The 27,778-nt window shown below is 38.1% G+C and overlaps 1 protein-coding gene across 3 annotated transcripts in view; it reads right to left on the bottom strand.

Annotated features, from left to right (window-relative positions):
• Positions 1 to 27,778, bottom strand: part of iqsec3a (IQ motif and Sec7 domain ArfGEF 3a) — a 205,245-nt gene that overhangs the window by 91,746 nt on the left and 85,721 nt on the right. For 2 of the 3 annotated variants that reach the window (XM_048155563.1, XM_048155564.1), the window contains exons 3-4: positions 22,122 to 22,581; positions 7,389 to 8,605 (exon numbers count right to left, since the gene is read on the bottom strand). In XM_048155563.1, the coding sequence (XP_048011520.1) occupies positions 7,389 to 8,605; positions 22,122 to 22,581 (1,677 nt within the window). The remainder of the gene's footprint in view (positions 1 to 7,388; positions 8,606 to 22,121; positions 22,582 to 27,778) is intronic. The other variant, XM_048155565.1, reaches the window with a different exon arrangement.

Here is a 27,778-nt window from a genome sequence, read left to right as displayed (position 1 = left end):
TGTTAAACGATGTTATCGCCTCCGTGTAAGCTACAAAAATGTGAATCTGTGAAAACTGTGACATCATGCGCATGCATATAATGTGTTCAGTCAATAGGAGCGCAGTGTTTCTTTAAGTGACACCAGCAAGTACTGGCCTAGCATAAATATTGCAGTGTTTTTATTAGTTTTTTTAAGATCCATGTGAACGGGGATTGTTTTGACAACATTGATGCCTGTATGCTTAACTTTTCAAAACTTTTTTGTTTTTAGTACATCGTTGTTGTGTAAACCCTCAAATGAACACTTTTTTTTCAACAAATTATTATTCAAAATTGACTAAAAAAATAACTGAAAACATAAAACATTTATTATTCATTGACAAAACTGTTCCAAAGAAATTATATGGGTTTTCACGAACAGAAGGGTAGATAAATGACAACATGAGAGTAAATGATGACACTTTTTTTTTTTTTTTGGTGCGAACTAATCCTTGAATGACAGATGAAGCTGAATTATTTTAGGGATTTAGCCATATGTTCAAAATTATCACTGTACTTTCCTTTATTTAAAAGAAATCTGATGAGCGGGTGGAAAATAAACAGCCTCCCACTCAACTTGGCACTATATGTAGCCCTCCCAGCTGATTTATAATCAAGTGCACACATACATACGCTCACCCATAAAGCAGATGAATCCCTTCTGTTACTTTTTACTGTGAATATTGTCACCATCATGCAGGGCAAAGAAGGTTTCACATGGTGAAGGTAGAGAATAAATGAGTAGATTATGCCCCTTTCCTTTCACAAGATGGATACAGAGCCACTGTGCGTAGATGCAAGCCTATTTGTTGGTTATGTAAGTTACCACATCAGGAACACACTGTTAGATGCTGTCTGGAAATGTCATTTTAAAGATTTTTTTTTTCAAATATTCACTCATTAACCTCATCACTCAAGACATTCTTGTATGTACTTCTTTATTTGCCTGTGCTATTACATGCACACAATTACTTTCAGTACAAAATGCATTCATGAAAAGGTAGGAACAATGCATTTCACCTTGGATGCTGAGGCAGCAATGAAAGGGAAAGCACGGAGATCTTGGATGGTTTAATGTACTACAGAAAAGCACTGCTTCATCTGAATAAGATTTTAACTTTTAAAAGCCACATTCCCCCAGTGACTTTTTAAAGCTGATGAAGAACTTTTAATTAGGCCCTCTATCTTCAGATTATGGCTATGCTTTAAAGGAACTACAATTGACACTGAAGTGCCACTGCAAGGTCATTGGGTAATAAATGCTGAAGTAAGGGTAAAAGTCATTCATTTCTTCAGTTATTGGAGAGGGATCTTCAATTTTCTTTTAAAATAGATGGTAAATGAAAAGAGGAGGCAGAACAGTGAACCCACTTTATATTAAGTGCCTTTAACCACTATGTGCCAACATGTAAATTAATCTAAAGAATGCAATTAATATCAAGAGTTAGCGTCAGTTCTGGCAGGTGACATCAGTCAAGCTCGCATCAGCTGTCTCCCAGGTGACTCATGTCTACCTATAGGAATACAACGCCTAACACAGCATCCATATATATGCTCCTCAGTATTATCAGCAGCTATTGCATTCTCAGGAGCTAATTACCCTCCTCCATCCCCAGCTCCTCCTCACTTCAGTTAGGATTGGCCTTATGATTCCCCTGAATCAAACTAATTCTTAAAATATGTGTACGTTAAATTATTGACATTAATTTTACCTGCATATGTTGGTTCTGTTCTGTTTACCCTAGGGGGGTTATTGCTGCTCTCCCTGTTCTTATCCATGCTAGGCTGCATGGATGTGCAGGGAGTTCTTGCCCAGAACAGAACCATACCACCAATACAATCTCTATACAATTATCAATCATATTTGATGATAGTGGTCCTGACAGAACCAATAAAAACGACTGCAGCTTTCAGACATGACGTTCTTTTCATTTTTATAGTTCACTTGAGACAGCTACTAAGGCATTTTTTAATGATGCATGTCGAGTGGGCATCAATGTAAAACATTAACGCAAGAGCGCATCAATGTAATGTGCAGCACGAATGTCTCCACAAAACTCGCGCATTCTCAAATATAGTGTCCTCATGGCTCTACTTTGGCTCAGATATTACGTGTGCGTGCTCAGTTATGGAGTGTGGGCACCAACTGACAGAAACATAAATCGGCACCTATTGTCAAATATTGTTTTAAATCATGTCAATTGATCTATAACATGCGATGGGTGCTGTCACCGCAGTTCGGAGAATCGGATCTGTCCTGAATGAAATGTCCCCATCTGACTAACAGGGAATGACTAACTGTATGGGAACGTTCTATTAACCATAGAATAACCAATATGGAACGTCCCCCTAAAGCCATAACAGGAATGTTATTATATGACCAACAGAGGACCATGTGGGAATGTTCTGTTAACGTCCTAAATGTCCTCTTTGTAACGTTGCTATGTGACCACAGAATAACCAATATGGAACATCCACCACAAGTCATATCAGCAACGTTATTATATGACTAAAAGAGGACCATGTGGGAATGTTCTGTTAACATCTCAAATGTCCTCTTTGTAATGTTCTTCTGTGAACTTTTAGGGAACATGCAAGGTCGCGAGAAAATCCCCTATTACTTGGGTAGTATATGTGTCAAAACACAATTCAACATTTTGCATTCTCAGCATCGCCACAATGGGTGCTATTTTGTGAAATAGTCAGTTATCTTTCAGGAAATTACTATCATAATGGAGCAACAGAGAATAACCTGAATCACATTCCTATAAAATGTCAACATGTTTAGCTGTAGCTATGTGTGAACACAAACACTTGAAAGTACCTCTATGAATCCTTGAGTGATGAAGTTTGCTGCCAACTATGTACAAACTGACCAGATGCTTACAGCATTCACATCTGCATTTGCGTAGAATACGTTTCTGACCTTAATGTTTTACATTTATGGCACACAGTCCAGCACAGTCCTGATTCAACCTTTCCCATCATGCACCTCTGTGATGTTTTGCGTACAGAGAGCTCTTATCAAACTCTGCCTCAGTCACTCTTGGCTGAACATAGAGAATACACATGCGGGAGCAGAATTTTAATTGGCAGCGATATGACACTGCAGAAATAAAGCCAATAGGATTTGTAAAGTGGAGCTGCATTTCTCCAGCTTTAAATAAAAGATTGTTGGAAAGGTGTATGTGGATGATATGACAGTTACAAGAGCGGACAGTTCCTCGGCATGTCAACATAACTGAAATTAATATAAGAGGTAAATAGAAAAAAAGCTATAAAACTAATCAAAAACTCAACTATTAAATACACATTAAATTAATTTATATTTTTATAAGAATTGTTGTGAAAATATTTAAAAATATATATTTGTGTTTACATATCACATTCATTTATAAACTGTGCCATTTTATTTAAATTTACTCTATACTTAAGTTACACAAGCTTTATAATTTCTAATCAGAAACTACTTATTGTAGCATCTGATTTCTGGGACTGCAGCAAAATAACATTTGAATGCCTTCAGGGAGATTGCCATATTGCAGTCATGCATGATTTTCAGAAATTATGTTCCTTGCTAGTAAACCAACATAATCTTGATGTTATCTAAGCCTTATAAAATCCATTATGTATGAATAAAAGAACAAACTGGTCCTGTATTAAAAAATAAAATCTGAACAAAACATGTTAAAATTAGGTTTTGGTGAAATGAGCTTGAGGAAATTAGCCAGAAGTTATGTGGATCAAAAAATACATACACAGTGGAGAGAATTCATATACACTATATTGCCAAAAGTATTGGGACACCCCTCCATATCATTGAATTCAGGTGTTCCAATCACTTCCATGGCCACAGGTGTATAAAATCAAGCACCTAGGCATGCAGACTCCTTCTACAAACATTTGTGAAAGGATGGGTCGCTCTCAGGAGCTCAGTGAATTCAAGCATGGTACTGTGATAGATTGCCATCTGTGCAATAAGTCCATTCGTGAAATTTCCTCACTACTAAATATTTCACAGTCAACTGTTAGTGGTATCATAACAAAGTGGAAGCAATTGGGAACAACAGCAACACAGCCACGAAGTGGTAGGCCACGTAAAATCACAGAGCGGGGTCAGCACATGCTGAGCTCACAGTGAGCAGAAGTCGCCAACTTTCTGCAAAGTCAATAGCTACAGACCTCCAAACTTTGTGTGGCCTTCAGATTAGCTCAAGAACAGTGCTCAGAGAGCTTCATGGAATAGGTTTCCATTGGCGGAGCAGCTGCATCCAAGCCTTACATCACCAAGTGCAATGCAAAGAGTCAGATGCAGTGGTGTAAAGCACACCACCACTGGACTCATGTGATGAATCACGCTTCTCTGCCTGGCAATACGATGGACAAGTCTGGGTTTGGCGGTTGCCAGGAGAAAGGTACTTGCCTGACTGCAATGTGCCAAGTGTAAAGTTTGTTGGAGGGGGGAATCATGGTGTGGGGTTGTTTTTCAGGGGTTGGGCTTGGCCCCTTAGTTCCAGTGAAAGGAACACTTAATGCTTCAACATACCAAGACATTTTGGATAATTTCATGCTCCCAACTTTGTGGGAACAGTTTGGGGATGGCCCCTTCCAGTTCCAACATAACTGCACACCAGTGCACAAAGCAAGGTCCATAAAGACATGGATTAGCAAGTTTGGTGTGGAGGAACTTGACTGGCCTGCACAGTCCTTGACAGTCCTGACCTCAACCAGATATAACACCTTTGGGATGAACTAGAGCAGTTCCGATATCTGTGTTTACATTACTTCCCGCCCCAAAATGATTGTCATTGATAGTTTTACATGCACATGGTAGACCCTCGGGTTTTGAATGGCCGTGCTATTAAAGCGTGAAATCTAAAATTTGCGTTTGTATTTTATCTACAGTCGTTAGTTTTAGAATTCTGCTGCGAAATAAAGTAGCAGGTAAGATTATATTTATTTGAATGAATTCGAGCAAGTGTGGGAGAGAGAGAGAGAGAGAGAGAGAGAGAGAGAGAGAGTAGCCTACCCAGTAAAGCTTTTGGCTTATAAAAACAAAAAACAAAAAAAAAAAACATGGTGGTCTCTTGATATTCAAGTTGATATTCAGCTGCTAAATGTGTGTGTGTGCCCTCAATTTCTTTCTAGGAAAAATATATAGACATATAAAGTTCCTACCTCAATAATAAAGTTGTGAATTTTCAGTGCAAGTGCATACAGGCACGTCTGCTTCATAATACAACATAAAAAGCTACCTTTTAGTGAGCAAACGTGTCGCCCTCGCCTTGTGGTGGCTTGGAATTCCAATGGGAATCGGATATGCGTGTTTAGACGTAGGTCGCATGTCCAGAGATCGGATATGTATCAGATTTAAAACCACATTTGGAATTGGCTCAGATTGGATGCGAAAAAATTGGATCTTTTGTGTTTACACGTGTGCAACAAATTCCGATCTGTGTTAGATAAGAGCAAAAAATCTGATTTTTGTGCCAGTGTAAATGCAGCCTAAGTGCTTCACACCCTTACTGCTTCTGTGTTTGAGAGGGTAAGTAGCAGTCAGGTGCTGCTAATCAAATTCCTTTGATTAACTGATCATCAGCAAGCATGACCAACTCTATAAAAGCAGAAGTTTTTGCAGTTTGTTGGTATGGAGCATTCAGGTGTGTGTTAACACAATGTCAAGGAGGAAAAAACTATTTGAAGTCAATCATTCTACAGTGAGGAATATTATTGACAAGTGGAAAACATTCAAGACAGTTGACAATCTTCCCAGGAGTGGACATCCCAGAAAATTTGCCCCAAGGTTAGACCGTGCACTGTTCACAGAAACTGCAAAAAACCCAAGAGCTATATCTCAGACTTTACAGGCCTCAGTTAGCACGTTAAATGTTAAAGTTCATGACAATTAAAAAACACTGAACAAGTATGGCTTGTTTGGAAGGGTTGCCAGGAGAAAACTTCTTCTCTCTAAAAAGATCATGGGAGCACGGCTTAAGTTTGATAAAGTTGCATCTGAACAAACCACTAAACTTCTGTTTGGCCAAAATGCATAGTGCCACGTTTGGCGAAAACCTAACACAGCATATTAGCACAAACACCTCATACCAACTGTTAAGCACGGTGGTGGAGGGGTGATGATTTGGGCTTGTTTTACAGCCACAGGACCTGGGAACCTTGCAGTAATTGCGTCAGCCATGAACTCCTTTGTATACCAAAGTATTCTAGAGTCAAATGTGAGGCTATTTGTCCAACAGCTAAAGCTTGGCCAAAATTGGGTCATGCAACAGGACAATGATCCCAACCACACAAGCAAATCTACAAGAGAATGGCTGAAAAAGAAAATAATCACTGGCCCAGTCAAAGTCCAGACCTCAACCAGATGTACTTTCTTTTTCACATGACTGTATGTGGTATTCTTGTACTTGAGGACCCTCAACACTATACATTTTTGTCCCCCTCTTCTGACACATCTGATTCAACTCATCAACTCATTAGAAAAGAGTACAAGACCTAAACTGAGCTCATCTGAAAAGGATGACACCCAAATTGGGGCCTCCAGGAAAGGTTTGGAAGGCACTGCTATAAAGTTTAGTGTCAGTATGCTAAAACATTGTTGAGATGGTGTTTACGCCTATGACTTTATTAAGGTATATCTGAAGAGTGATGTTGAACACCAAAAGGCAAAATATTTCTTGCCCAGAACAGAACCATACCACCAATACAAACTGTATGCTAATTGTCAATCATCTTTGACGATAGTGGTTCTGACAGAACTTACAGATACAATATATGTGCCTACACCTACAGTGCTTGGCCGCTAATTTTTTTTCCCCTTCACATTTGCTCTTCATTTTCCTTATATATCTCTTGCTTCCTTGTGCACACAAAAAACAACTCAGATAAACATAGTCTCATTATTCTATTGTGCTATAAAATGATTAGACAAAGTCTAACTTTTAAAATGTCTTCATGTTTTCAATGGAGTGAGATGAGATTAGGGTAAAGGGAGTGAGACAGCACTTTGAATAAATGGGGTGCTATTAATAGGGTCAGACAAACCCAAGGTGACAGGCATCAGGGAGGGGGTGTTAGCCACAGCTGGAGAGAGAACTGGATGACAGGAGTGAGGCAGGGAAGTGAGACAGAGAGAGACTGGGATGTAGTGATGTTTTGAAGAGCAGCTATATTAGTGACAGGAGAGGACAGCTTGATATATTGAGAGAGAAAATGGTTTTACAGCCTAAAGTATCTGGCATTAGTCACTTTAAGCAAGTGTGATGTAAAGAGTTCTGTCACCATAACAATCAACTCTTACCCAACACTCAAGGGCCCTTATGATTGGAGATAAAAGGTTTTCAGGGTACTCACATGTTGAAGAGGTTGAGACCAATACGATATAGGCGTTTTCGCATGACGTCAGTAGAGAGGGTAGGAGATTTGCAACTGGTTGGGTTTTCGCAGTGGTATCGGGGCAAGCTAAGAATCATGGCCTGTAAAGCTTCTTTGGAAGAGACCTCTGAAGTCGACCGAGCCGATGTGGATGTACTGCTGCTACTCATCTGCTCTGAGCTGTTGTCCGCTGTATCTGACTCAATACGTTTAGCTTCCAAAACTTCTACAATTGGGGTGACTGGTGTCTCTGCAACCTCTGGTGGAGACAAGGTTTCAGAGGTTATTGCTGTCTGTGCTGGAATTGCTGGTTCTGGAACTTCCTGTTTGTCCAGCACCAGAGGTGGTAGATCCTCCCCAAGTTCCTCCTCACTTGGTGGAGGGGCTGGGAAGTCGCCATCTGGTATTTCCTCAGTATCCAGCTCTAAGGGTGGAGGAGCTGGATCCTGGGGAGATGGTGGTGGCTGTCCTTGCTGAGGTTGTTCATTTGCATCATTAACTGGAGGTTGCTGTGGGCTCTCAGTAACTATGGCCCCCTGCTGGACACAATTACCAAGAGAAACAGAAGTGGATGACTCCATAACGGAAGAGGACATGCGGAAGTTCTGGCTATCAATTTGAACAGTCACATCCCGGAAAGCCATCATCAGCTTGCTGGCACTCCGGGCCACATTCTCAGAGTCTACTTGTCCGGTTCCGCTATGGAATGTGGCAGGGTCCATGGGGCCACCTTCTCTGACTGTCCCTGCCAATCCAGATTTGTCACCAGCTGTACTAAATGCCTCTGAGCTAAACTGGTAGGTGCCACTTTCTTGGAGTGAACACATGGTCTTCATGCTCCAGTTGCTAAGTGCATCATCAATGGATTTGGCAAGAGACTGGACTTGTTCATTGAAAGAATCTTCAAGGTCAGTGAGGGTGCCACCTACTGTGGTGGGCAGGGACGGGGACCGGACGAGGGGGATACTTGCTAGATTGCAGCCTTCAGCCAGTGCCCGTTCAGCTGAGATACCCTCTGTATTTTGCACCCGCACTTTTCGCAGGGAGATACGGCGTGGCAAACGACTTTCAAGGAGGGAGTTTCGGATCTTTTCAAAGTTTTTGCTGAGCTGATACTGGCGAAAGGCCGTCTGAATCTTGCAAGCGGCACGCCGTGAGATGAGGTGGCCCCCATATTTGTGCTCTAACATTTCGATCTGAAAAGAAATAGATGATAAATTATGTCAGATAAGACAATCACAGAAAAATATCTACAGTAAGAGATAACAGCATGAAATGAAATCAATAACAAGACAGATTGCTGAATATCATGTCATACTGAGACAAACCAATTTTCTAGTCTACGACTTGCCTTTTATGCAAAAACTCTTAAAATTTGCCAATATATGCCAATACACTATATACAACAAACAAAGCAATTACCTCACCGTGAATTAAGATCTTAAAGCTGTGCATTTCCAGTTGGACTAATTCGACTATGTTATATGGTTTGGGCATTAAAAACTGCTTCACTCACTCCAAACATTAATTTTTAAATAAACTGTTGATTAAATAATTTGTGAAGGTGAAAAGGTAGTCAAGACAGTCAAACTGTGATTACAAACACCATAGGCAGTGGCCAGTCCATCACAGGGATTATTAAGCTTAAATGACAGAGTGTAGCACGCATTGTTGTCTAATAGACTATGGTATCTAAAGCATATTTCAGTTACAAATAAGATGATACATGACCTTATTTTGAGAAGAAATTAAATGATCTTATTTGTCACACACACACACACACACACACACACACACACACACACACACACACACACACACACACACACATAGATTTCAATTTAAATGTTTCAGAAGGGGAGTAATATATCCTTAAAAGTGACAAGATGAAAAGTAAAATTGAGTTTGGAACTTTAGATCTGCTAAAGTAGATACAAATTTCACATTTGTTCATTACAGCAAGATTAGGGCATTACTGATTCCATTTGTAGCCCCAACATTACTTTCCAAGCTGAAGTTAAGAGTATTCATTTGTTCCAGTAATCATAGATTCTTTCTAGAATGGCTGGAAAGTGAATTCAAGACCCTAACTGATTTCTAAAGCTGCATTTCACCTGCTAGTCTCCTTTTGTGCTTCCATCAGCTGTCAGTGGTCTTGTCCTTTCCTGGGTGAGCTCAGATTAGAGGTCATTCAAGTCCTGCCATTTCAAAATGGTCTGATAAGACAGAGTGAGCTGATGCAATCAGTCATTGTTACGGATTCAAACTCCCTGAGAGTTTGAATAACACCAGAAAGCCATCTTATCTTAGCAATCTACATTTGTCTTAGACTAGGTTAGAAAGGAGACATATGTCTGGGGAATATTAAGTTCTGAATAGGGCCTGGGCTCTGAGCTACAGAGTTTCTTATCTATTAAAAGCTATGAGCTGGGAATGCTACTGCCTTCGAGTACTCTCCATTACCCCCACCCCTCCCCAGGTAGTTCATAGTGCAAATGTACAACAATGGACTCTCTCTTCATGAGTAAATTTCAACCTTAAAACAAAGACTTGCTGCAACAAATCAGGCTGTACTTGAGCACAAAGCCTCACATCTGGAACTTTGGAGATGAAATAGCAGTTGTGGCCTTGGACACAAGATGGGTTTTTAAAAAGAATGCCACCATTGCCAAGGATGTCTTTTTTATTTTCATATGCTGCATGTGCTTTGAAATATGATGGTGAATAAATCAAGGATAGCACCAGTTTTTCACAGAGCAGATATCTCTGACATTCAATGCTATTAATTTTTTAGAACTCTTGGAAAGGAAAGTGAAAGAGATGACAGAATTGTTGAAATACAATGAGATGACAAAGAGAGAGAGAGAGAGAGAGAGAGAGAGAGAGAGAGAGAGAGGAAACAGAGACAAATTCGGTTGCTGGGATCACAAAAAAAAAAAAAAAAAAAAAATGATCGCCATAACCCTAAGGTGTGGTAAGAACACCATGGAAAAACAAGTCTGTAACAGAGCAGGGGCATGAAAGAGCAGGGGCATGAAAGAGGGTGTGAGCAAAAGACAAAGAGACAAGAAGGCGTGTAACGAATGCAGTCCTGCTGCAAATCCACCCATTAGCCAGCTGTCAGGTCCGTTACCAATCACTTCACTAAGCGGCGCCGGGGAGAGAGATCATTCCGGAACCACTGTGGCCGTAATGGAAGGGGGTATAGCAATGACACTGCTCCCTATCAACTCAGACCAGGCAAATCAGACTTGACAGCTGGATCAGCACTCTGTCCAAGCTCACTTCTTCACCATCCCAGCAGAAAATGACATATCATACATATCCAAACAAGACAGGCCTACATAAACTACACAAGAAAGGTGATAGAGGCGGGTGTTAAGCAGAAATCCTATGATAACATTAAAATCCTACCCCAACTAGACCCCTATGCGATCCCCTGGTTGAAAGAACTTTTGATGGTATTCAATTTGTTTTCTAATTAGAAATCCCAGAAATATACCAATAATTCATCAATGCTACAAAATGTGTGAAATTAAACATTTTGTCAATTTGTTTTGATTATAGCTTACAATTAGTAAGCCGGCTAAGTTAGCAAGATAAGCTAGCATACACTATGCAAGATCTTGATAATTTAATATTAAAGGGCAACCGCTGAAAAGGATCAATTGGTCTTAGCTGCTTTCTGTCACATATCTGTTCATATTTTGGTGCTTGACATTAGTCTCTCATTTGCATTGATTTGTGTCTCAAGGATACATGTATATTTATGAGGCCATCAGCATAAGACAGGATAATCAAAGGTCTCATTGGGAGGTTAGGCATACCTTCATTAGCATAAAGAGGCAATCACACAGAAGAGGTGCTGTAGTAGTTATCTATGGAATCATCAGCCTCTGAGAGATCGTGTCTAGAGTCACTAAAGCCAGATTATCAGCACTCAGACATCCTCTGAAGGAGCTGACTTTGCTGACAGTGGATCATGGCTCAAAGCATTTAACTTAGCATTTCAGCCTTGTCAGTCAGGATAGTTCTTAAAAGATAGAAAGCCATTGTAAAATAGCTATATATGCACACCTGTGACAGCACATCATTGGAATTCCTAATAGATGTTCCTACATAGGTTGTTAGCATTACCATAATTACAAGTTTTTTGTTTTTTTATAAGCATCCATGTCCAGTTTTGGGTGTAATGCATTACAAGCAACTTGAGTTATGTTTTCAGGTTACTTTTTCAGGTAACTAGTAAAGTAATGCATTACTTTTTCAATTTACAACAAAATATCTAAGTTACTTTTTCAAATAAGTAACGCAAGTTACTTTTTTCACATTTATAGCTTGACAGCTCTCCTGTCCCCATGCATGTTGAGAGAAATCTTTATTTTTATAAAGAGGTGTTGTGTGTGCTGTGTGACATGATGATTATTGTAGTTCTAGACTAAATGTGAACATGTATTTACTCATCTCACTTGCACAAAAACATTCAGCATTCCTCAAAATGAATAAAAACAGTGAAATGCAATCTCATGAATTGAACACAAACCTGTAATAATTAAATATATTAAATTACACAAATATACTTTATGTATTTAATCTCACTTTATTAACCAATGTCTTTGCTGCTGACCTTCAATTATCTAATTCAGCAATAATAATAAGCAAAAATTACTTTAGAATAGATTTAGAAATAAGAGTGTTCTTTCTCCTATATCCTATTCTTCTTTAATCCAGAATGGCAGCATATCTGAAAGGTTTGTTTGAGCTGTGCCCTCTACTGTACAGCCGTAAAGATGCATTGGTAACACTTTATAATAACTGCACACTATGAAGCATTAGTTAAGCATTAGTTAATAGTTATTTCATCACTTATAAAGCATTAATAGACATTAGTAAGTAGTTTATAAATACAGCTATAATTGCCTTATTCTTGATTTATAAGCATATCTATAATGTGTTTAATAATTGTATTTTCATACTTTATTAATAATCAATTTATCATTTCTAAATTAAGTATTACATTATTTACAAACCAGTTATTTAGGAGTTGTCAGTAGTTCATTTAGTAAGTGTAAGTAAATGATTAATAAACTATTTAAACATTCATTTATACATCTTATTATTTAGACACATAGTAATAGTTACTTAGTGTGTTAGTAAATGTTTTATTAACACATATTCCTACTGCAATTCATGAGTAATTCAGGTAGTTATAAAACATTTAGAAGTAGTCAGTTAACTATTTTTGTGAGCTCATCTAAAGTGAGGACTATTTATGCTTTGTAAAGCTTTTATAAATGAGATTTAAAGGTTCAGTGATCTTCTGCACTGCTGTTCTCTAATGTTTTAAAGTTAGTACCGAGGTAGTTTTGACACTAGGAATATGTTAATAAAGCATTTATTAACACACTGAGTAACTAATACTATATGTCTAAATAATAAGATGCATAAATGTACATTTAAATATTTTATTAATCATTTCCTTACACTTCCTAAATGATCTAATGAACCACTGACAACTCCTAAATTACTGGTTTGTGAATAATGTAATACATAATTTAGAAATGATAAATTGATCATTAATAAAGTATGAAAATACAATTATTAAACTCATTATAGATATGCTTATAAATCAAGAACAAAGCATTTATAGCTGTATTTATAAATGGCTTACTAATGTCTATTAATGTTTTATAAATGATGAATTAACTATTTACTAATGCTTAACTAATGCTTCATAGCGTGAGTTATTCTAAAGTGTTACCGATGCATTTCCTTCAGCCTGGGGCTTATTCATTTCACTTTTGGTGTGAAAGGGCCCTAACATTTGCCAATGATAGAGCTTTTTTGTTGTTTGTAAAAAAAACAATCAAGCAAGCCCAGTCCAGGTAAGAAAAAGTAATGCAAAAGTAATGTAAAGCATTAATTTTCATAAAAAATAAACTAACACAATTAGTTACTTTTTTAGGGAGTAATGCAATATTGTAATGCATTACTTTTAAAAGTATCCTTCCCCAACACTGACCATGTTTTCGCAGAATTTGTAAGCACAATTTGTAAACTTCGAATTTTTGGAGAGTCATCATGTCATAACAACAATCCTAGCATGAGTTGAAAAAGGCTATTGAACAGAATTATTTGATTCAGATAATTAAAAATTCCTTTTATTAAGTAATAATTATATTGTGTTAAAAGATGTATATTTACTATATTGCTATTACCACCTTTTTATAAAAGCAATAAGGATGACAACTCTCAAATCATTGTGAGAGATGACAAAAATGTGACTACATATATACAGGTGCTGGTCATATAATTAGAATATCATCAAAAAGTTGATTTATTTCACTAATTCCATTCAAAAAGTGAAACTTGTATATTATATTCATTCATTACACACAGACTGATATATTTCAAATGTTTATTTCTTTTAATTTTGATGATTATAAGTGACAACTAAGGAAAATCCCAAATTTAGTATCTTCGAAAATTAGAATGTTACTTAAGACCAATACAAAGAAAGGATTTTTAGAAATCTTGGCCAACTGAAAAGTATGAACATGAAAAGTATGAGCATGTACAGCACTCAATACTTAGTTGGGGCTCCTTTTGCCTAAATTACTGCAGCAATGTGGAGCGGCATGGAGTCGATCAGTCTGTGGCACTGCTCAGGTGTTATGAGAGCCCAGGTTGCTCTGATAGTGGCCTTCAGCTCTTCTGCATTGTTGGGTCTGGCATATCGCATCTTCCTCTTCACAATACCCCATAGATTTTCTATGGGGTTAAGGTCAGGCGAGTTTACTGGCCAATTTAGGTCAGGGATACCATGGTCCTTAAACCAGGTACTGGTAGCTTTGGCACTGTGTGCAGGTGCCAAGTCCTGTTGGAAAATGAAACCTGCATCTCCATAAAGTTGGTCAGCAGCAGGAAGCATGACGTTTTTCTGAGGTCTGATTTGCTTTAAAACACGAACTCTATGTCATATTGTGTCATTGTATCTGAAGAGCGCAAGCCCTCCTGCATCGAGCTGTTCCTGTTTGAACGGAACATCAAAACATCTCACCGCTGTATAGCCAGATGATATGAAAACTGTTTCTCGGCTGGATAAAGCAAACCAGCGTCTTGCTATAGAAGTTTTAAGCACGCGAGTCCGTTATATTGATGTGCAAACAAATCATGTATGAGCGCACTCGACGCACTGATTGCACATTGTATTTATGCACAGACACATTTCAGTACATTTACGTTGTTTTCACACACATTCAGGATGTTTGGAGTTGTCCTGTGTATATTGCTGTGTACTTTAGTATATATGCAGGTCAAGGAGGTTGGTTTAGGTTTTTTTTTTATTTGCCATCTCCATGTGGTGCTGTTCAGTATCGCAACTTGACTTATTTAAAATGTAAACAAGCTCTTTGCTGTTGCACATAATATACACTGTGAATTCTGAAATGTATTTTGCTGTTATTTTTTTTTTATGGGTGCTTTGGTGTACATAAATGTATGAATTATATGAAATCATATCATTTGGTTATTTGGTGTCCTTTTTTGGAAAGACATCTAAATTTACCTTGAAAAAGCTGAAAAATACAGTTTTGTGAAAATCACACTTCAATCTGATGATTTACTTTGCTGGATATAGGCAATGATGGCAAAATGGACGTGTTAAACAAGATAAATGGTGTATGCTTAATTTCACAATAAGTGTGTGATTAATCGCGATTAAAGGGTTAGTTCACCCAAAAATGAAAATTATGTCATTAATGACTCACCCACATTGTCATTCCAAACCCGTAAGACCTCCGTTCATCTTCGGAACACAGTTTAAGATATTTTAGATTTAGTCCGAGAGCTTTCTGTCCCTCCATTGAAAATGTATGTACGGTGCACTGTCCATGTCCAGAAAGGTAATAAAAACATCATCAAAGTAGCCCATGTGACATCAGTGGGTTAGTTAGAAGTTTTTGAAGCATCTAAAATACATTTTGGTCCAAAAATAACAAAAACTACGACTTTATTCAGCATTGTCTTCACTTCCGGGTCTGTTGTATATATCCGCTTTCACTCCACAGTGACACTGCTTCTTCTTCTTCTTTCCTGTTTTACGGCGGTTGGCATCCAGCTTTACCGCCCCCATTACCGCGCCCCTTCTGCTCCGGACAGTGACGCGATTAGGACATCCGCGACATGCACACCTACGCACCATTTTAAAAAATATAGCAATACCAAAATACAAACAATGTAGAATAGCTTAAATACAGCGTACACCGGAAGAGAAGACAATGCTGAATAAAGTCATAGTTTTTGTTATTTTTGGACCAAAATGTATTTTAGATGCTTCTAACTAACCCACTGATGTCACATTGACTAATTTAATGATGTTTTTATTACCTTTCTGGACATGGAGAGACAGAAAGCTCTCGGACTAAATCTAAAATATCTTAAACTGTGTTCCGAAGATGAATGGAGGTCTTACGGGTTTGGAACGACATGAGGGTGACATAATTTTCATTTTTGGGTGAACTAACCCTTTAAGGGTGTACGATTAATCGCTATTGAAAAATAATAATCTATTGACAGCCCTATATATATATATATATATATATATATATATATATATATATATATATATATATATATATTGTAGAATGTGAAATACATAACTAGATTTTTATGTCATTAAATATACTACTGAAGAATTACTTATTTTATTGTTTTTTATTGTTTTGTTTTGTATTGTATTGTTAATTATTGTTTTTTTTTTTAATATTATTTATTTTTTCAGAAATAAAGGCTGAAATTTTCATCTAATAACAGACTTCATCTATTAGTCTGTTTTGTGTGTAGACCTGAGGGGACAAAATGTAATAGCTTTAGATGGCATGAAAATTCTACTTGAATGTGAAAATGATACACATACCAAAAATTAATAAAGAGCTTTACTGTGCCCCCTTCTCAAAATATTAACCTCAGACTGGTTAAAAAAAAAGTCAGAAAACACTGTAACCAAGATAGGAGAGGGAACACAGGACAATATCTATTTTCACTGTTCTCAGCACCCATGTCATCAAATTTGCTAATCCACCTTTTTATTTTTATTTTTTTCAAACATCAGCAGTTCAGCGACAAGACTGCAAGTAAACACCTCAATCTTTTCTGTGTCGCTGCTTTGAAAGTCTGTCAGAGAGTTTTGCAGAGGGGATTCAGATTAGTTCTATTTATAAAACAGTAGGCTGAGATATGGACCTATTTCTCATGAATACCCATTTTTCATTAGCCTTGGTTTCTCTGAGTGATTATAGTAAGAGGAAGTTCAATCTAATGCATCACATGCTAACGATTATCTGCAATAGTGTGTGTGTGGGGGTGGGGTGGGGGGGGGGGGGGGGGGGGGGTTGGTTGGGTGCATTCATGGAAGTCTCTGGAGCACTTGTGAAAAACAATTACTCTAAGAGAACACAGGAATTCTCCAGAAGTAATGTCCTAATCCTGAGTGGCACTGGACATGAAATGAAGTTCAAGCTGATTAATGTGTGTCAATGAACACCTGGAGTAAAGGACTCAACTGACTACATTTGTTCAACAGCCAGCTGACTGTATTTGTAAATGACATTTGATGGTAATACATATAATCACTAACTAAACAATACTACTTTCAGTCATTTTTTTCAGAATTTTTCTGTATATATCTCTACAAGCATATGCGTCAAAATGCCAGCAGCCTCAGCTCTGATAATTTGTCAGTGCTGGGAGTTGGGAATTTTATGTGTGAACAAAGCTATAACATTAACATTTTGAGCATGTTCAAGCATAGGACACTCTGATACAAGTCTAATGTCAAAAAGATTGAGAATATCCAAGCTGATTCTGCTGGATAGGTAATTTCTCCCAAATGACATATTGGTGGAGAAGAAGTGTGAATAGCAATGTATTAAGCACAGCTGTAGCTTTCTGACTCCAATTTTCACAATATGGTTTAAAATTCACTGGTAACACTTTATTTTGATAGTCCACTTTAGATATTCTACTAATGATAAGCAACTTTGCAACTACATGTCAAATAGCAGTTAGAGTATTAGTAGACTGTCTGGTCCCACTTTATATTAAGTGGCCTTAGCTACTATGTACTTACATTTAAATTAATCATTTGATACAATGCACTTATTGTGTACATACATGTTTTTACATTGTACTTATATTTTAAAAACACCTGCATGTAATAGCATCTGTAATTAATTTCTGTACTTACATTTATAATTACACTGTTGACCCATCCCTTACACCTTACCCCTACCTTTAAACCTACCCATACCACCAAAGCTTTCCCTAACCTTACCCGTATCCCACCTCAATAGCAGCAAAAGTGTTTTGCAATTCAATATTAACCCAATAAGTACATTGTACTTATTTTTTGATGTAAGTACATAGTAGTTAAGGCCACTTAATATAAAGTGGGACCGACTGTCTGCATAATATCTGCTAACACTTTATTTTGATGCTCCCCCTACAGACATTCTACTGATTATAAGTATCTTTGCAAGTATGTCAACTTATTCTAGGAACCCGAACCCTAAACGAACACTCTACTAATACTCTGAGAGTCAGTTGATATGTAGTTGCAAATGAATGAGAGTTAGCTGACATGTAGTTGCAAAGTTACTTATAGTTAGTAGAGTGTCTAAAGTGTAAACGTTACTCAAGCTTTGTCAACGTTAGAATTGTGTAATGTCAGTCTTTTTAATATGCCAGTAAAAATACTGTAGGCTTTCTCCAGGTCTTTATTAAAATTAAGCAAAATAAAACGGCAAATGTTTACTTTCGCAATCCGTCACATATTTGTGAGCTTGCAGTGGGAATCTCTTAAGTGAGAATGAGAAGTTTAAAGCTTACAGGCTTACGTACGTCTTCCTCCCGCAGCGTCTTCTGGGATTTCAAATGGTTCGATTCTGTAAGTCTGAATTCGATGCATCCTCGATATCAGTAACACATCTGAGTACTTTCACGCATCCTATGTACTTAATTCTTGATATTGGCATTGGACTTCGACGGTTGATGATAACGTAGTGCGAGAACACAAGAATGCATGATCGCTTAAGAACGCATATCGAGAAACGGCCATTGTTTTATTTTCATTTTCATGGACTTTTAGTTTGTTTCTTCCTGTTTTTCCTATCTGTTTCTTAGGTTGTCATAGTTTCAAAGTATGTTTTCATTTGTTGTCATTGTTACTCATTGTTTGATTCCTTAGTTATCCTGTGTATATATAGTCCTCACTTTCAGTTGTTCATCTATTCTAGTTAGTTGTTCAGTGTTTTGATTTTTGTTATTAAAAGTTACTGCTGTGCTTAGGTCCTGCCTCAACTCTTCATTCCTGCAAGCACTGCTGACATTAAGCAAGATAAAGGTGCATTTAAGTTACAGATAAATCTGTGTTGTACGTGTGTGTGTGTCTCAGAGTGTGAGAGAGATACTAGTATCCTCTAGTACTAATCCGCAGTGTCAGACTCTGCACTGTTATCTGCCTTCAAGAGAGATTTCACACCTCTACAGACAGAAGATCAATGCAGACACACAAAGAGCCGTACAAGTGAATGCATATACTCAACTTCTCAAGCACAAATGCTGGTACACACACAAGTCAGTACATAACACTGCAGCCACATTCATATCAACACATTGATTTCAGTACATTCACATGCCACTCATTATGACTATATTGCCGAGCCCTTTATGCTATTACATGAAATTGTATAATCATTTTACTTATAATCAGCTTACTTTACTTATAATTATGATCAGCTTACTGCCATGACAAAGAATTGCATCATTGCATTACCATGGCTACTGATACACAACCGTAGACTGTTGTAGTTTGTGATTGTCTCACTCAACAGACAAAGCCAGCTGTGTCTCTGTGATGTTTTACCTGATCTTGATCTTACATGATTCAGATTTGAACCTATGACTTACAATATATAATATAATGATGTGTATAATGCCCAAATTTTAACTATACATCAATAACATGTTGATACACATTAAATAATGCATCAGTGAGATATTTAGAATCCAAATTATTTAATTTAATAACATACATAGAAATCTTTATGTGCTATATATGACAGTGCAATTTGCAGTGTACACTTTTGACATCGTATACTAAAAGAAGACATTCACTAGCTTCTAGGTTATAACAACAACAACAACAACTTGAAAATATATAAGCATAAGCTAATTTGTGTTGCTTAGATGAGGGTTTAGAAAGCAATGGATGTTGTGTGGATTGTGCTAACCAATTTTATATTGGATATTGCTATGTTCCAACACAGTGTCTGAGCACTTCAACAACTTAAAAAAAAAGAGGCGAATGTATTTTTCAGGTAGGCTGAGGTGTCTGCTGAAAAAATAGATAAATAAAACCTGCCCAATTACAAAACAGTTTTTGCATCCATTAGCTGGGTATGTTGTCACACTGCATGGGTTAACCCTGCCATTACACAACATTTTAAAAAATAAAAAATAACATTTTATTAATAACATAACTATTATAAAAATACATGTTTGTATATTAGAAATGATTCTAATTTAAGATTATTTTGAAACTTGGTGTTTCGACTAAAACAACTGCTGAAGAAAACTAGCACTTCATTGTAAAAGGACTTCTGCCTCAAAACCTTAGCAATACTGAGATATATCTCTTGTGACTTCTAGTGTGACAATTAGCCCCAGCATCAGCTACATGTAATCAAGTTTATTGTTATGCTAAATTAACTGTAACACTACCCTTTTATAATTTATTTTTATTTAAATATGATTTGATTTTGTACTAATATTAAAATCAGAATGAATCACTGTCAGTCATTTTGTAATGCAAACATAATTCGATTAGATCATTCTCAGGAAAAACAATGGGGGATGGGGAATGCAATTCGTAATATGAACACTCAGCAAGAAAATGACAACAAATGAGGGATGGGGTTTTTAAGGGCACCTCTGTGTTACCATGACAACACAACCTTCTCAGCCTCTCCTCCCATCCATCTCCCTTGCTGTCGCTTTTGCTCTCTCTATCTCTGTCATCTCAATCTACTTCTCTCCCATGAACCATTCCAGGAACCTCTGATAGTCCCTGAATGAGGCTGCCTTGGTGTTTTCTGTTCAGTCAAAGTACATGTCTGTGCTCTAATTAAGCGCAATATAGGTATAACTCTGTTCCAAAACATAGTGAGCTGCTATGCAGTCTACTGTCTACATAGGATGTATCCTAACCATCCTGGAACATCACAAGTGTGTAATTTGGAACATTGTACATAGGCAGCAATTTCACACATCTATTCCTATGTAATCACATAGGAGAATCAACTCGCAATTGATTCCAATAAAGTTTAACATTAGCATGCCGCTAAGCTAACAATGTGATACTCTAATAAGCATAAAAAAACCACATAAAAACTGGGGGAAATAGTAAATATTTTATTAGATCAAACTATTTTTGATTACTGAATTAGAAAGATTTGTAATCAACATTTAACTTGACTCATCCACCATCTTGAAATGGATTTTTCACTGAGCTTTTTGCAATGAATTTTTGGTATTCAGCCAAATGAGGTTATCATAATACGAGCATAATAATGCTGCCTACCTTGTGGAACAGCTGTTGCATCTTGTGTGCACTTATGATTTCTTAAAATACTGTGTAGGCAGGCAGTTCACTGGGTTTTGGAACAGAACTAGAGATGGTGCGTCTACTCTGTCCCCAAACAATACAATAAGAATGACAGGTAGGTCTGCACAGAATCTGTGAATCTTGCAGAAAGCCCCACAGAAGTCTCTTGTCACTTGCGTTTATAAAATATTTTTAGCTAATTTGAAGTGTATGGAGCCATTTACAAAGAATGTGTTCTTGCATTCCATTTGTGCTGTTTTTTTTTTTTCTTCTTTTTTTCATTGTTGACTTATGTAAACATGCGCTAAATGTAATTGTTTGATCATGAGTATTGTCCTTCTAAATTGCTGTGTCAAATTAAAAGTAGTTTAAATACTTACTAGTTTTAATAACCTTTTGGCCTGTTTTCACAGAGAAGTCTTCGATTAAACCAGAATTAAGCCTTAGTTTAATTAGGACATTTAAGTAGCTTTTATAAATGTGCCTTAGAAAAAAACATTACTGGTGTGCATCTTGAGACAAAACAATGGCACTGACATATTTTAAGATATGCCAGTGCAAGTTGCTTTCAGTTAAGACTAGCATTTTAGTCTGGGACTATGCTTGAGACTTGTCTGTGAAACCGGGCACAAATGTATTGGATTCTTTTAAAGGTGTATGGTGGTTAATGTGTCTATCTTCTGTTCAATTTCGTTTAGCAGTTTATAATGCAAGAACACATACTGAGTGAATGGCCTCCAATACTCTTCAGTTCCGTTTAACACATTTTACCATACAACTACATAATTCAATGCAGATTCCATGTGGGCTTTGAGATAAGTTAGAAAGCTGATGGAGATAGTAATGGATGTGTATGAGATGAGGATGGATGATCAACCTGTAAACATCCAACTCCAATAAGGCCTGGCACCCTGTACCAACTTCAACACACTCCAACACACTCAGCCACTAAAAGCAACCATCGGATGCACAACAGCCAATCCTCAAGAGCCTGAAGCATACATTCACACGTCCTCAAGACTGAAATCCCACAGTGCCTTGCTCCCTACCTGCTTGTTTTTGAGGTCGAGTGAGAGTTCATAGTCGGAGGTGGTGGAGTGGCTGCATGCTCCATTCCTCTGTACTCTGATTGGTGAAGCAGTGTGATGCAAGCTTGGCCTCCTTCCTGTGCCTCCCGTACTTGCTGCTTCCCTCTCCTGCTCCTCTGTCTCCTTTTTCAGCTCCTCCTGTATTGGTTGTTGGGGTTGCGCCTGGGGTTTTTCTTCCTCCTGCTCTATCTCTTGTGCCCTCACCTCTTCCTTCTCCACTTCTGCACTCCCTCTCTCTTGTGGTTCACCTCCATCTCGATCCCCATCTCCCCCTCCTTCATCGACAGATGTCACAGTGCTCCCTGCAACCTGAGGTGCCACCTGGACCTCGGGCTGGGAGGCACTGGTGATGGTCACCCCAGGTGATGGTGATGTGGCAGGTGATGGTGTTGCAGTGGGAGAAGGGGAGGGTGGCTCTTCACTGCGGAAAGGAGGAGAAAACGAAGAGTCAGCCTGCAGCCCAGGCACCATTTGACCTTGTCCTCCAGCTCAGGGGGGCGTGGCCTGGATGGGTCAATGTCAATCTCTCCCTCCCTTTTCTCTCATCAACTGTGCCCTTTGGGGCAAAGAGAAAGAGAGATGAAGCGATTGTCTCGGGGTTGTAGCCCCTACTGTCCATTCCAGGATGGACACGAGAGTTACCAGACAACCAGAGGGGGAGGATGGGACACACAGTGACTTTGCAACACCCAACATGACACACACAGACATGACAGACACAGTCATGCAGCTATCAGTGCGGTACATTTACTGCTCTTCTGTGGTGTTGTTCTGTGACCTGTTGTAGCTATGGAATTTTTCAGGCTAACTCAGTGGCACCCCACAAATCTTCTGGACTCCCATGGAGTGGGAGCCCCACCCACAAACTAGAGTCAATTTAGTGTCAACTTTACAATGACAGTGAGAAGCTTTTGAGTCCTCTGAATGGTCCTGTCAGTGAAAACAACAGTCAGCTGACTACAGATGTTAGGAAACTCAGCATGACACCTCATAATTGTCGCATTTGCCTTTCTAGCATATCTAAAAAAAAAAAAAAATGCCAAGAAAGCTTTCAAATGATTAGGCTGCATGTTATTGTAGATACTGTAAATGCATTAAAAAGTCTAAGTGCCCCTTTGTGTGGTGTCAAGCTAGTTAAGATGTAGCTTCCTTTGCAGTGTAAAGATGACAAATTTTACCAGAATTTAATGGGCTCGTTCTCCCATTAAGTGATGTGAGCTTGTCCCGCATGTCAGTGGCCTACCTAAAGTCCTGGTTAAGTCTCTACAAGCCATTTGGTTGAATCTATGAGGATGTAGATGAAAGTAGGGGCTTTTATTTTGCTTTTGAAGTGGGACCACCATAGATCTCTCGCCTTTCATCGCCCTCTCTGTTTTAACTCCCCCCTTTCTCCATGTCACATTAGATCACTCTCTCCATTTATATTCACCCCTGTTTTTCTTTCTGAGTTCTACCCTTTCAGTCCCTTGCGCCCTCACATGGTTCTTTCTTTTAGCATGAGCGAGTGTGACTGCGTATGTGTGGTGTGTGAAGCACAGAGAGGCATTAGGAGCACTCAGGGCCTGTATGCATTTGTCTAAGCACAGTCTAATATCACAGAGTGCTAGTGGTCCAGGACAGGTCATAGTCAGAGTTCTGCACACAGACAGGCTTTTAAAAGGCTCTGCTGGCATCAATGTATGCATGAAGCAGCAAAACTCAATTATCTTTCCATCCATGACACGGCAATGGGGGCGACAATGCAAAAAAGCTGCTGATTGTAAATGTAATTGAATTAGATGTTTGATAGGCAATACCTTCCTAAAGAACAGCAAGCAAGAATGGCACATAGATTTAAAGAGGGGGATATGTGCCCCCCACAAAGTTTGGAAGGGAGAGAAACTGAAAAGAATTTAGTATGAGTTAGTGGACAAAGAAAAATGGAAATAACTCCAAAACCTAGCGAGATGCCTGCATACCTAGACAACATTTTAAGGCATCATGCACCTAACATAAAGGCCAAATGGTAGGTTCTTCTAAGATACTTCTGTTTGGCCAACATCTAAGGCAGCACTGCATGTATGATAGGCCAATCCCAGAATGTATTGCAATGAGCACTGGGGGGTTGTTCCAAATTGGCGTAAACTTGAGAGAAATCTACCCTTGAGAGAAAACTTACCCTTTGCCATTTGATGCCAAACAAATATTTAATGAACCAAAAATGACCATTTTAACCAATATTTGTGGGTAGCATGCATTTTTAAGCTTATTACAGTGTTGTTATTAGAGTCAAGATGCTAGCTTGTCTCCCATGCTTGTTCACTCCTCATTTGAAGCACAAAGCATTGGAGACATGGTATTATCTTGACTATTTGTCTGATGCCCAGAGATGTTGCCAAGTAGAGTGTTTGAAAACTTATTAGGTTCCATTGACTTCAAAAGTAGCTGCCTATGTAGGCAGTACTGTAGATACCAAGGCAGTTAACTAGGTTTTAGAGCAGAGATGGGTTTCGAAAACAGAACTGAGTTGTCACTATTTCAAAATATGATACATTTTCTTGCTGGTCTGGTGGACACCAATGCATTTTCAATATAAGAGAATCCAAACTAAAACCTCCCTCTAACTAATAAACCAACATATTCAAACATGACAGGTGTTTAAAAGCTTTTATCCAGGAATCAGCCTAAAAATACTGTGAAAATAAGACTCACAAGACATATGTCTGCGGACCATAATGGTTTGAGGAGTATAGTGCCTGTATCTTATTTCAACATGCGTTTGCGGCATCGCTGGCGGGATTGAAAGGAGCGATAAAGATCAACTCCTTCCAGAAATGGCTAAGGCGATAAGACTGGAGTCAGTGAGCACGAAATCAGAACATTACAGGCAGCGTATGCAGCGTGGCACACACACACACAGGATATCCCCAAGGGGGAAAAGGATTGGAGGAATAAAAGTGAAAAGCGGAGAGCTTGTTCAGGGGGAAAATACTGCTAATCCATTCATCCTCTAAATATGGGGAAAAAACCACTTGTTCAGGCTCAGCCATGGATAATTCTTCATATAAGTAACATAGAAGACATAGGCTTAATACACAGCACAAATGTTTCTCCATTTTTTAACTATAAAGAAGATAGACAACAACAAGAGGCACTGCTGGATGATTGGTTGCCCTATGCGGAAAATTTGTGTTCCATCCTGGACCAATACGATTTTAATGCAGGTGGGGATACTCCGTGCAACAGAAATACAAAAGTGACCAACAAATTATCTGTAGAGTGTTGCTTCTCGTTATCTTATTTAAGACAAAATCTTAGACTGACATGGAGGACACAGGATTTTTTGCTTGTCATTTTATTGGGTTAGTACAACGTGTAAAACATATACTCAGACATTTATTAAGAAAAAAATAGGTTAATTTAATGTAATTTGTAAACTGTGGAAAAGCAGAACTATGTGGTTTTCTATCTTATCCAAGATTCATTTGCAGAGACTATAAGTATGCTATTTGTACGTTGAGTTCTGCAAAAAGTATAAACACTGTGGTACTTTTTAAAAGATTGTTTTGTTTGTTTGAGCATCCCAACCAGCCAAACACACTAATATTATCTCAATTAATGCCATAAATTTGGGGCAGGGCAACATGTTTGTCCAACCAATGACATTTCTGCAATTCTGTTTCGTTCCACAAGAGGCACAGAAACACACTTAGGGTGTTCACACTTGTAGTTCTGTTCTCTTGGTTCTTTTGGTTCTGACCAAAAAAGAAAATGATAAATTTAGCCCTGGTTCGGTTAGTGTTCACACTGTCATTTTTAACACAGAACCTAAAGACACACACACACACACACACACACACACACACAAAAAGGGCTTTTATGATGTATATTTTGTGACGAAACTTAACAAACATACAAAACCATGCTGTTAACTGGGCGAAATGTTCTCGTTGTATGTGCGTACATATGGTACCAGCTGAGAACTCGCAAATAGTTTTAAAATGTGCAAAAGAGTCAAAAAAGTGCCAGGAATTCCTCCGTCACACAGATGCAGATCTGCTGCAAGGAAACGGCAATTTGGACACCTGTACCAATCTTTAATGAGCAATGTAACTCCAATGACGAGAAAAACAGGGTATGCCTGAGCATTTCGATCTCTTTAGGGTGATATCTTGTGGCATCACGTCCTGTTGTTGGTTTGTTTAGATGTCTTTGTTCCGTTTTATATTCAAATTTCAGTCAAACTGCACCAGAGTTCGTTTGGAAGTGGGTTCCAAACCTTTTCGGGGGTCTCGATCTGCTTGTTTGGTGCGCACCAGGATTTGGATGGCAGTGTTCACACTTATTCAATTGAACTACACTAACAGAGCAATCACACCAGAATTCATTTTAATCGAACCAAACCTGCCAAGTGTGAACTCACCCTTAATGTTTAAAGAGAAAGTGCTCCATATTTCACGATTCATAGGCACTTAGAGTCAGTCCAGTGGACTGAAGAAGAATTATATAAGTTGAATCTATTCTATCTGAAAGTTCCTAAGAAGTGGAAGCTGTGAATAATAGATGTTGAAATAAAGCTTCCTCTCAGCAGGTGGCACAGCTAGGGAACAAAAATAGACAGTGCTAAAAACACGGAGTGCTCATTGTCTGATAAAAATGTCTGTTTTTCTTTTTCTTTTTTCCTTGATGGTTTTATGTTTGCAACTTGTAAATAGACCAACCTGAGTAATTGGTTAATAATCTTTTTCTTTCTTTCTTTCTTTCTTTCTTTCTTTCTTTCTTTCTTTCTTTCTTTCTTTCTTTCTTTCTTAATTCATTGAATTCTCTTAAGGACAGACTGAGAGCAAACAAAATGAAGGGGTGAGAGGATGTATATGCAGGTATACAGAGGTGAGGAGTCATAGGGACAACAAAACACAAAGTGTGTAAACTACGCAACACACAAACATACAGTCCAAGTGAGACCATACAGAAAGACTGGTTGCCATGCCAAACATCCACGAACACACATACAATGCTATAGACAATGTGTATGTGAGTTTGTGTGTACAGTGGTAGTAAAAGCAAGTGAAGTAATGTCTATTTATATTTATAAAACAGTACAGCTTGGTTGAGCCGTAAACCACGGCTTCTTGGAGCTTATTGCTTTAAGTTTATAGCTTTGGGTAACCTTAGATGAACTCTCTCTCTCCTTGAGACAAGTGTCTTTTTTTTTTTCTTTCTTCGTTTGTTGCCGCTGATAGCTGGTATTTTGATCCTTAGGAGAGGAAATATGATTTCATGAAAGTTGAGTAACCATTTTCAAAATGAATAATAAATGATTAAAAATAAATAATAAAATATAATTATAAAAGTATACAAATAAAAATAGGTACAATAATTTTAAGTATTAAAGGTGCCCAAGAATGCTTTTTCACAAGATGTAATATAAGTCTAAGGTGTCTCCTGAATGTGTCTGTGAAGTTTCAGCTCAAAATACCCCATAGATTTTTTTTTAATTAATTTTTTTAACTGCCTATTTTGGGGCATCATTAACAATGCACTGATTTACACTCGGCGCCGCCCCCTTAAATCGCGTGCTCTTTGCCACATGAGCTGTCGACTATATTATAGCGCATTTACAAAGTTCACACAGCTAA

This window comes from Megalobrama amblycephala, linkage group LG14 (genome assembly GCF_018812025.1).
Source record: "Megalobrama amblycephala isolate DHTTF-2021 linkage group LG14, ASM1881202v1, whole genome shotgun sequence".
Taxonomy (NCBI): Eukaryota; Metazoa; Chordata; class Actinopteri; order Cypriniformes; family Xenocyprididae; genus Megalobrama; species Megalobrama amblycephala.
The sequence above is the reverse complement of the archived record's forward strand: the minus strand, read 5'-3'. Positions and strand labels throughout refer to the sequence as shown.